Source organism: Trichechus manatus, unplaced genomic scaffold (assembly GCF_000243295.1).
Source record: "Trichechus manatus latirostris isolate Lorelei unplaced genomic scaffold, TriManLat1.0 scaffold00002, whole genome shotgun sequence".
NCBI lineage: Eukaryota > Metazoa > Chordata > Mammalia > Sirenia > Trichechidae > Trichechus > Trichechus manatus.
The window spans coordinates 1921143-1932501 of NW_004443938.1; the positions used below are offsets into that span (position 1 = coordinate 1921143).

The window sequence follows — 11359 nt, forward strand, 5'->3', positions numbered from 1 at the left end:
AGCAGAACAAAGGAGAAAGAAAATGCTTTGCTTTTATTTGGGAAGATAACGGCATGATTTGGGTGTTTATTCACGATAGCGCAACATGGGAGTTTACTTTCAAATCGTTTCCAACACAGAGCCTTGTAACTGCACTCCTCTTTGGAAGGCATGGGTGGGAGGGTCGGGACTCACCCACGGCTGGAGTGGGCGAGGTGCACCTGGCCAGCGCTCGGATGCTGGTGACGATGCACAGAAGCCAGGACCAGCGGTAACGGGAGGGTTTGTCTTGGGAAGGGGCTTCGGTGGCCTGTAAAATCCGAAATGTGCAGGTTCCAAATGAAATCTCTGCCCACACAGCTCCCAGCCTGTGGGCCGAGCCCGGGGCTGTTCCGTCACCTCCCTTGAAGTGGTCCTTTTGCAAGCGAGATTTTGGAGGACAAAGGCAATTGGCAAGGTGACACAGAAACACAGATCTGCATAAAGAGCTGAAAAAGCTGAACAAGTAGCTCCTTGCGAAGTCATTGACGGTGGGAAGTCGTGTCTATGGAGGTGGTGGGAAGCCCCCGCGTCTATGGAGGTGGTGGGAAGCCCCCGTGTCTATGGAGGTGGTGGGAAGCCCCCGTGTCTGTGGAGGTGGTGGTTCCTTGTGCAGTCGTGGACAGTGGGAAGCCCCTTGTGTCTATCGAGGTGGTCAGGTGCACTGGGAGTGTCTATCTCGTTTGGAACACCGGCTGCCCCCGTCCCCAGGTGCGGCAGGTGGGTGGAGGCCACCCCTGGGTTCACACCATGGTCATGACTCGGAGCGAGGCAGGCTGGAACCTGCGGATCTTCTTCTTCAGGGCTCTGGAGGCCTTCACATGGCACAGTCTGGGCCCCGGGGATGGCCTCGGCCCAGAGCTGGCTCGTAGCAGCTGTGGGGCAGCTGGTGGAGGCCTCGTGGGCTCCCCTGGCCCGGCCGTACCCTGGCCCGGCGCCAAGCTACAGCCCGTCTCGGCCTCGCTGTCGCTGGACTCCCCATCCCCAAACCGGTTGGCGGTGTGGTCGCTGTCGCCCTCGTCCTCACTAGTCTCGGCAATGGTGGAGTGGAGGACGGAGGCGCACTCAGCCGAGGACTCAGAGTGCTGGGACTCGCCGCGGGCACAGGGACCCGGCCTGGACAGCGGGGGCCTGCCCCGGGGACCCTCTGCCCTCCTGCCCGGCGGCCTGTGGAGCCCCAGGCCAGGGTGGGCAGGGAGGCCGGCGGGGCGGGCCCTGGCCGAGATCTCCACCGAGGACAGCCACCTGCGCTGCTTCCTCCTGGCCCAGCCGCCGGCCGCCATGCCGAGGGGGGCGGCGCCTAGTGGGTACAGGGCCTGGGCGGACGCGCGGTGGCTCTCCCGCTGGGCTGCCACCAGGGGCACCAAGAAGCGCACAGGGTAGAGACTGGTCTCAGAGCAGGACCGGCCCGGCGCCTCCCCGGCCATGGCCGCCCTTCCCCCGAGATGGCCATCCCCATGGGGCCTGTGGGAAGGCTCCCACTTTGCGGGCAGCCAGGGCACCAGGTGGGCCCCCCACTGCCTCTCTGGGAACCTCGGCCCCTCCCTACCAAACCGCAGCGCCCTGTTGCTCGTCCTCCGCTTGACTTTCGTGGCCTTGACCCTGGGGCTGCCTGTTTTCAGCCGCGTGGGGTAGGCTTCAGGGGTGGCAGCAAACGGGGTGTGGACGAGCTGTCCCCAGAGCACAGAGGGGCTCTTGGTTCCCCGTTTCCCACAGGGCAAGTCGGCCTTGTCATCCCAGTAATGGGAGGTGGGGTGAGGCGGCCCGGCCTGGGGGCAGGTGGGGGCATCCTGCTCCTGCTCCAGCAGAGGGGGGCCCCAGGCAGTCTTCCCAAGGGTGCAGTTCTCTGAGGGCACAGAATCTTCTGGAAGGCCAGCAGGCTGCTGGGTGTCCACCAGGGACACGGATCCTGGCTGCGTGGGGCTCCCCCCGTGGGTGCTCCCCATCTGAGTCACACCTTCCACCTCCTTGTTGTCCAGAGAGCAGACCAGCTTCTCGAGTCGACCCTCCCGAGCCACACTCTGTCCACTGCATGCCTGCTGGGCTGAAGATGCCCCACATCTGGGGGTGGCCCGCTCACCCACGCCGCCCCTCAGGGGGCCTCCCCGGCCCCGAGTCCCACGCAGCAGCTTGTTAATGTAGGCGCCCGCAGGGCTAGCCTCGGGGATGGGTCTGGTCCGGATCGAGCTCACACCCACGGAGCCAGGAGAGGGGTTCCTGGGGGGCTTGCTGCTGCCGCCGGCCTGTGGGGTCTCCTCGGTCAGGGTGAACAGGGGGCTCTGCAGGGCCACTGCGTGCAGGGGGCTGGGGTAGGGGTACACCTCTTTGCCGCTCCGAGACACGAGGTCACTCTGGTACTTGGGGTCCACCACGTGCGGCAGGATGGGGACCCCACGGCTGAGAGGGGAACTGGACCAGGCGTCGGTGCCCGCTCGCTGGGGCCCCACCACGGTCGGCACAACCCTCTCAAGGTCTCCTAGGAAAGAGAAAATGTAAAATAAATAAGTTGTGGAAGGGACATAATGCAATGTTAAATGCGTAATTAATTACGAGTTTAATGAACTCCTAATTAATTTGTTTAATTAAGGCACAAGCTCACTCCGTGCTTTATGACAGCAAACCTCTCCCCTGTTCAAGGTGGGACACAGAAAGCCACCCACAAACCGCCATCCACCCCGGAGGTTACACGTCAGAAGGTCTGTGGGGAAGACGTCCCACCGGCACATAATCCCACCAGGCGGTGCCAACCACGACCCTTTAAGGACAGTGCGTTCGTGAAAGATAAACGGCAGGCTCTCGACGGACTGGGTCAAGGCCCTCATTCCACCCAGGACTACGAGGCGTGGGCAGGACCGCGCGTCTGCGCCACACGGCGTTTCCAGACGGTGGTCACAGGAGAAACCTCTTCTGTGCTCACGCAGATGCTGTGAGGGGCCACATGGGGATTTCCGCCAAACAAAGACCAAACGGCTGTCACACACCAGGTCTCAGATGACAGATAAAACATGGTGAAAACTGACATCTTGGCCTCTTGGGACAGGCTAGAGAAAACCAGTGGTTCCTCCCCAACACCTAGAATCCAAGCATTAGCTGAACCACCCCTCCTCGTCCACGGCCAATTCTGCCCACGTTCCAAACGGCGACAGTATCAGTCAGGCTGCTGAACGGATTTTTTTTTTAACTTTCTGATGTCCACCTTAACAAGAAAAAATCCTTTCTACTAGAGTAGCTCTGCTCTAGTGAACAGAAGTGGGTGTTTGACTCTTAAACCATCTAAAAAAAACGAAAACACAAAATCTAAGGTGGTATTTGTCTGCATTTCCGGTATTTTCACCTCCATGTCTGTACCGTCAGTGTTGAATGGGTTCTACTCTACAGCTGGTGCAAACGGCTGATGTACTCGTCTGCTGACTGAAAGGCTGCAGCTTCGACTCCACCCCGAGGCGCCTCAGAAGGAAGTCCTGACAATCTACTTCCCAAAAACCAGCCCCTGGAAACCCCATGGAGCACAGCTCTCCTGACACACATGGGGTCCACCGTCGGCCCAACCCAGGGCACCTGGTTCCTGGTTCCCCCGTGGCCACCAACTCACGCTGGAGACGAAGCTCCCCCTCTGCCCATGACCCTTACCTGTGGACACGGGCCTGGGTCTGAACCTGCCCCAGGCCCCGCTGGTGCCCTCCGCCCTGCCTTCCGCGAGGCGGGGTCTCTGAGGGGGGGCCATGTGCACAGTGGTCTCGTCGGCTGACCGCGGCCGGTACTCCCCGAGTCGGGCCGTGGGGCGCTGGGCGCCGGGCAGCAGGCTGCCGCGGGAGGAGGAGACGGACTCGCTGCAGACGGAGGCGCAGGAGGTGGAGCGCGAGCAGGAGGCGGCGTCACTCAGCTCGTAGAAGCCTGGGTGGTGGACAGGGGGGTCAGGGCGCGTCCTAACAAGACAGCTACCACACCGCAGGACCCACCCTCCCGCGGGACCCCCATCCTCCCGCGGGGCCCCCGTTTCCCCACAGGATGCCCCCCTCCCACAGGACCCCCACCCTCCCACAGGACCCCCATCTTCCCAGTCTTCTAGGTGGCGGAGGGCATAGTCGGAGGAGGGGGACGGCCCCAAGTGAGGCTGCGTGGTGACGTCAGTAAAAACCCAGGGATGGCTCAGGATCTGGATCTGCTTCCGAATTCTTCTCTGTAGCTCTCTGTGGTCAGCCCCATAAACAGTGGACAGATACCACCCTGAACCTGGTAACCAGGCTCCATAATATTTCCCATGCCTTTGCTTGGCAAACAGTCCATTTAATTCCCTGGACCAGGCCTGCATGGTCCCGGGGCTCTGGGTTACCCTGGACTAGGCCTCTGCGGTCCCGAGGCACTGGGTCCCATCCCCTGGACCAGGCCCCTGTGTCTCTAGGATGCTGGGTCCCATCCCCTGGACCTGGCCCCTGTGTCTCCAGGATGCTGGGTCCAGCAGGCGCTGTGTCCTCTGGGCGCCAGGTCCGGTACCTGAGCTGGGCCGGCTGTCGCTGTCTGGCAGCTCGCTGGCGCCCTTGCACACATCCAGCTGTAGCTCGCTGATCTGCTGGTCCAGCTGGTCCAGGTGGGTTTTCAGCCCCAAATCCTGTTGCCTTAAACGGGACTAAAAAGCAAAAGAAAGGGAAATAAAAATGTGGTAAAAGTGAAGAAATAAAAACTCCAGACTCAATGCGGTGACAAGGTTTGCATTCTGAATGCGATTCAAATCTCAAAAGCCCACGGAAAACGCACCTCCTTAGAGTCACTGACCCCAGCCAGGATTCTCACTCCAATTGCACACTTCTTGTTTTTTTTAATTGACAATTTCCCACGCAATGTGTTTTTACAAGGACATAGAATAATACAGCTTATGAGAGTGAAATCAGCTCAGAAATGGCACCCATCCCCCTGGAGGCCCACGGGCAGCACTTCCACCTCTACTTTGCTCGGGGCTCTCAGCAAGAATCTGATCTCCCATGCCCACTTACCCATGTCCTGCATGGTCTAGGGACACTGGGGAGAGTTACGTTCTGACTTTTCAGGGGATAAGAAAGTGTCTCCCCACCAAAAAAAAAAAAACAAAACCCGTTGCCGTCAAGCCGATTCCAACTACAGCGACCCTACAAACAGAGAAGAATTGCCCACAGGGTTTCCAAGAAGCAGCTGGTGGATTAGAACTGCTGACCTTTTGGTTAGCAGCTGAACGCTTAACCACTGAAAGTCTCCAGGAAAGAAAAAAGAAGCCTTCTGTAGGTTCTTGAGTCCTGGTAGCACAGTGGTTAAGCTCTCAGCTGCTAACCGAAAGGTCAGCAGTTTGAACCCACCAGCTGCTCCACAGGAAAAAGATGTGGCAGTCTGCTCCCCTAAAGATTTCCTGCCCTGGAAACCCTATGGGGCAGTTCTACTCTGTCCTACAGGGTCACTATGAGTCGGAATCCACGGGATGGCAATGCGTTTGGTTTGGTTGGGTAGGTTCTCAGCACTCCCCCCACGCCCCGTCACACCCCCCTTACATCACAAGGAACATCCTGAGCTTCGCTAAGTTCTGGTGGATCCCATGGGTGGCACAAACAGTTACGCACTCAGCTGATGACTGAAAGGTTGGAGGTTTGAGTCCACCCAGAGGTGCCTCATAACAAAGGCCTGGCAATCTACTTCCAAAAAATCGGCCATGAGTCAGAATTGACTCGATGGCAACTAGTTCTCAGTTCTGGTAGAGACAGCAGGGAAACAGAATTCTCAGAAAAGGGGAGGAAGAGACGATGAACACCGGGTTTGCCAGGGCCTAGGACATGTGCCAGGAGGGTCTGATTTAGAAGTTCACACCTCAGCTCTGCTAATGAGCAGCCGGCCTCACCTCCTCCTAGCCTCAGCCTCCTCACCTCTAGAACGGGTTAGTACGAGCGTCAACTAACTACACTCTGTGCGTGCACACGTGTGTACAACATGTATGCAGGCCAACGAGCACGTCCCCGCGTGCAGTCAACACTGACTTCCGACGAGAAACCTCACCTGTTTTCAAAGCCTGCTGCAGACATTTCTTGTTTTGATGAACAGTTAAGTGGAAGGTAAATAATGAATGAATGCAGTGATGTGGGCCTTCCCGTTTATGAAAAAGATCGTATTTCAAATTTATGTATGGGAAATTTTTTTAAATTCTGGGGCGTTGGGGAATTATTTCAGTGATTTCAAACAACTGACAAATCTCTACAAGAAATGAGTAGGTAGTATAATACCCTGCTCATAAGAGAATTACTTCTGTACGGATTTTTCCAACATGAGCAAATATCACAACAGGTGAGGTCAGCTCAGGCTCCAACAAGGAGCACAGCTGTGGGTGACGACAGAGCATCGGGGACAACTCACACCTTGTCCCCCAGGACCCAACTCAGGGGTCTCCGGGCCACCACCCACAGTAACACAGTCTTGAAGCCATAAGACAAAAATCATTCTGAATTAAATCAAAACTTCATACTAACAGGAGTCCCTGGGTGGCGCAAATGGTTAAGTGCTTGGCTGCTGACTGCAAGGTTGGTGGTTCGAGTCTACCCAGAGGTGCCATGGAAGAAAGGCCTGGTGATCTACTTCCAACAAACCAGCCATTGTAAACCCTATGGAGCACAGTTCTACTCTGACATACATAGGGTCGCCATGAGTCAGACGTGACTTAACAGCAACTTTTTAAAAAAATATATACATACTAGTCAGAACCACCCAGCCTAGCCTAATTAGTTTTCCCACCTCGCACATTTGTAGAAGGGTCAAGTGTTAACTCAAGTGAACAATGCTTCTAAAAGATGGCCCGTCTAGCACAGAAAGATAGGGCCAGTTCCAATGACCATCTCTAAAAAAGGCATCTGAGTTCAAACAAAGGGGCCGCTGAGTATTTCTACTGCAAATGACTTTTCCTTCCGCTTTAGTGTTTAAAAGCATATATTTGACCTCTTCCCCTCCAAATGATGGGAGACGTCTCTAGACCCCCTGCCCCTTCTCCCCCTCTTTCCTCCCTCCCCAACCCCCTTTCCAAAAAAAAAAAAAAAAAAAAAGCCAGAACTGGCCCCTGTGTTTGCACTGGAATAATTGCTCTGTGATTAATGTTTGGCCAGCCGGTCCTTCAGGCGGAGGCTTCTGATTGATGGTCACAGCCAACGGAGCGCACAGCAGGCGCCAGGTACTCACGGGTTATTTATTACACCCCAGGGTCCACCACCCACAGGTTATGCCCTTCTCATTAGCCTTTCCCCTTGCCCACTGTTGCTGTCGTTGGGTGCCGTCCAGGCGATTCCTGGGCCCCCTGACTGGGCTACAATCTTTACGGAAGCAGATCGCCAGGTCTTTTCTCCCACGGAGCCGTTGGGCGGGTCCAAACCATCAACCTTTCACTTAGTAGCCGAGTGCTCAGCCGTTGCACCACCAGGGCTCCTTCCCCCTACTCGGGGTTGATGTCCTGCACTTTTCTCTAACTCCTCCTCGGCACCAAACTTGTTGCTAATCATCAAATGTCACTTTATGCAACCAAACTGAGTCTCAGCTGGCCCAAAGCCAGCCACAGGGCCGTCTGACCCGTGTGTCTTTCCAGAGAAAGCCCACGCCATCAGCTGGCTCCAGCGGTCCAGCCGACTGTCCCCGCGGTGGGGGGCAGGCTGGTTGTGGCTCTCCCTGTCCACCACTTCCCTCGGCCCAGCCCCCAGCGCCAGGGGAGGGTAAGCAGACCTGGTGGACATACAGCCACCTTAAGGCTCCCGCGAGAGTCCCATCGCCTGGTACGACATGCAGGCTCCTGGGCCCCGCCACACCCATTAACTTAGCCTCTCTGGAACAACCTGGAATCTGCACTGTAACCCACTGCTCAGGGACCACAGAAAGTCTGACAAGCTCTACTCCAGGGGATGCCATTAAAAACAAACGTTCAGCTTACTCATTTGGAAACACTGACTTTGTATACCATAAGAGCATAGTGACTGGATCTCCACCTGCTTTCCTTCTGCTCCCCATGGACGATTCTGCACGTCAGCCTTCTCACAGCCCTTCTGGTATATTCAGAGGACAGGGAACAATAAACGCCTTAAATCTCAGACTACAGAGATGACATCAAAAGCGCTGGAGTCCTCAGGTAGTGGGAACGGAGAACATACTCGGCTAACTGAAAGGTTGGAGGTTTGAGTCCACCCACAGGCACCTCAGAAGAAAGGTCTGGCAATCTACGTCTGAAAAACAGGCTATTGAAAACCCCCTGGAGTACAGTTCTACTTTGACACACGTGGGGTTGCCATGAGTCACAGTTGGCTCCACGGCAAAAAACAATATGCGTACTACTATTTCATGAGTAACTATTTGTTCTGTAAGCCTTCACCTGAAGTACAATAAAAAAAAAAAAAAAAAAGAGAACAGGACCTTTCTTTCCTTGAAAGCTAAGAATGTACACCATTCTGTGTGTGAACTCTGTGGCTTTGTGCTTCTGTCCTGCAGGTGGGTGAATTCTACCACTCAGTTTAAAAGGTAGTCCCTGGCTGGTGCAAATGGCTAAGTGCTAGACTATTGGCCGGAAGGTTGGCAGTTTGAACCCACCCAGAGGTGCCTCAGAAGAAAGGCCTGGTGATCTGTTTCCAAAAGGTCACAGCCTTGAAAACCCTATGGAGTACAGTTCTACTCTGCACACACGGGGTCGCCATGAATAGGGGTCGACTGGACAGCAATTAAAAACAGCAAGTCGAAAACAGGAAATCCTGGCAAACGGCCCCAGCTCACAGACAAGTCCAGAGATTAGAAGCCTCGGAGCTGCAGACAGCCCAGCACCCTCCTATGGGTGCTTCTCCCGCTTCAGGACCTTGGGAGTCCCCGCCTTTCCTCCCCTCATTTCCCCATGTATACGTAGCACCATGCGGGTCCAGGGGATTCCAGGGATCTGACAACAGCAGATCAGCCCTGGGCGTGCTCCTGTCAGTGAGAAGACTCCTGTGCAGGGCCACTTTAGAACAAGTCCCGGCCAGCAAAGCCAGCCACCCACCGGGGCATTCTCCGAGATAAAGTTTCACTGCAGGGTCTGCTCAGCCCTCCCTCCCTTCCGCTCAAGCCGCACCCCTGCTGGCCGCAGCAGGAACCCCTGCTGGTGAAGGTGAGTGTCCCAGACCCCGCTCAGGCCTTGGATCGGGTGCCTAACCTTTCCACTCCAGTGCTGCTGGGGACGCGGATCCTTCAGGAAATGGAAATGCCGACACCCCCGTGGCACAACCAGTTCTGCCAGGGCCACCCCAACACTAACACATCCCTTCGGTCAGAGGTCCTGGAAGCTTCCTCCAGCTCAGAAACGGCGAACAGGCACATCACAGATACTCAGATCACTCTCCCTCTGACTACAGCAGTAGAAGCCACCCCTGTATTTATTCCACAAACACTCTCTGGTGTGACTTTAGACACCGCAATTAAAAAGCTGCAGCACACACTGGTAAGTGTTAATACAATGAACGCTTCCAGCTTCCCAATTACAGGTGAAACCCCCAGAAACACTCAAGCTCATTTTCACTTGAGAAGTCCTGGGGGGTAACGCTGTCAAGGGTTAGATAAATGTTCTTCCTGTCTTCACACCTGATCCAGGACCCAGGCTGACCCTGCGTGGAGGGGGAGGGAAACCCACGTTAACTGGGGTTCCTGGGGTTTGTAATGCCAGGGCTAGAGATTAAAGTCTTTTGATTGTGTTCTTCATTAAGGAGTGAGTATCACTCCTGATTTTTTTCCCTGGAAGAAAAATGTAAAAGTGTTACATGCTGGGCTGATGTCACACCAATTCAATTATTGCTCTCTTTTGATCACATAATCTGCTCAGAGAACAAAGTTCCAAGACAAAGCCTGCGTGTTCCTTCTGGCCCCCACATAATGAAAAAAAAATTAAACAAAAAAACACGTTTCATCTTCTCTTCCAAAAGGCTACTTGTAATTAGAGGCTGGTGCCCACAAGCCTGATTCGTATGACTTAAGCCCAGTAAATCATCAGCTGCATTCTCACAGCTCCACAGAACAATTCTCCTCAGCGCCTTCCTGTCACACAGGTGTGACACACCCTCCCAGGCCATTGTGTGCCTCGCTGAAGGCAGGATACAAACACACCAATCACCTGAACACGTTGTTATGACTTAGTAACTTAAGGGAAGTTGGGAAAATACAGGACATGGCAGCAGCTGATTCCAGACGAATCACAAGCGAGAAAAGATGGTACCCTGACCCCTTCTCTCTCAAGGTGTATCCCTCTGCCCTGTGACACGGGAAGACAGCAGGAATCCTAACAATAGCAGAAGCACTTCTGGGCCTGGACTTCGAGGGTTCTGAATTCCTTAATCCAGAAGCAATGGACCAGTAACAAGACCAAGCTCAACAGGGCAAAGCTGCTGCTTCCCCTAGAAGACCATGGCCTCGCTTTTTAAACAGCACAGCCTTGAACTTCCAGTTAAAAAAATAAATTTGATTTAGCGGAGTTACGATAATTCAATCAGGTCGCTGTCTTTCAACAGCATTTTTATTTTTCCTGTAAGAAATACTGCAGTTCTATAAGACCTTTTGAGTTGCTTCCAATAGATGGAAGGAAATCATACACGGACTAATAAGGAGAATACCTTCCATCCTATAAAAAGGACTCGGCATTCGCAAGAACCCAAGAACCGCTGAGAAAGACTCAAAGTAAAGAAACCATAAAAGGGCCGGTTTTACCTCCTGGGTAAAGAGGACACGCCTCTTTTTACCGATCAGGTTACATCTTGATGTTGAAGAAGCCTACATCAGACTCTTGCTTTACTTTGTGTTAGAACGACGTGACCCCACCCAGCCCTCCCCATTACTGCGCAGCTAGGGCTTCGCCCTGCACACGGGCACTGTGGTCCCTGGACCAACGCAGTTACTTCAGAGCCTGGGGAGGGAGAGGGTAGGATACAAGGATTCGAGGTAGACAGAGCCCCACGGGAGGAGGTCAGTGGAACGCACTGTATCTGGATAATACTGCAAAGCAAACACACGAAGGCACATCCTAAACACGCCCCTGGGGCCCAGAGTGGGCACAGGCGGGGCGTAGAGCCCCCGCACTGCCCCGCGGGCTTCCCGTCCTCTGGCCACTCCGAGGGTCGTTACCTGCAGCCCCGGATCCCGCGCCCCGCGCCCCCGTAGCCACTTAGTTTTACACCAAGCTGCATTCCACCCCAGCCCCAAAAGGGTGGCGCCTCAATCCGGCAGACAGCCGAACGCCAGGTAGCACACAGCAGTCGCCCCAAGTAGAAGAGTCCCTGCTTTTGCAAACCATGAACCCGAGGGACGGTGCCGGCCTTACCAGCTGCTCCTTGAGGGCGGCCAGCGC

At 55.0% G+C, this 11359-nt stretch overlaps 1 protein-coding gene across 1 annotated transcript in view; it reads right to left on the reverse strand.

The window, feature by feature from the left end:
* Window positions 1–761: 761 nt before the first annotated feature.
* DACT2 (dishevelled binding antagonist of beta catenin 2) overlaps window positions 762–11359 on the reverse strand; it is a 66270-nt gene continuing 55672 nt past the window's right edge. Inside the window, exons 3-6 of the mRNA XM_004368934.1 lie at window positions 11333–11359; window positions 4513–4645; window positions 3649–3912; window positions 762–2494 (exon numbers count right to left, since the gene is read on the reverse strand). Of these exons, the coding sequence (XP_004368991.1) occupies window positions 762–2494; window positions 3649–3912; window positions 4513–4645; window positions 11333–11359 (2157 nt within the window). The remainder of the gene's footprint in view (window positions 2495–3648; window positions 3913–4512; window positions 4646–11332) is intronic.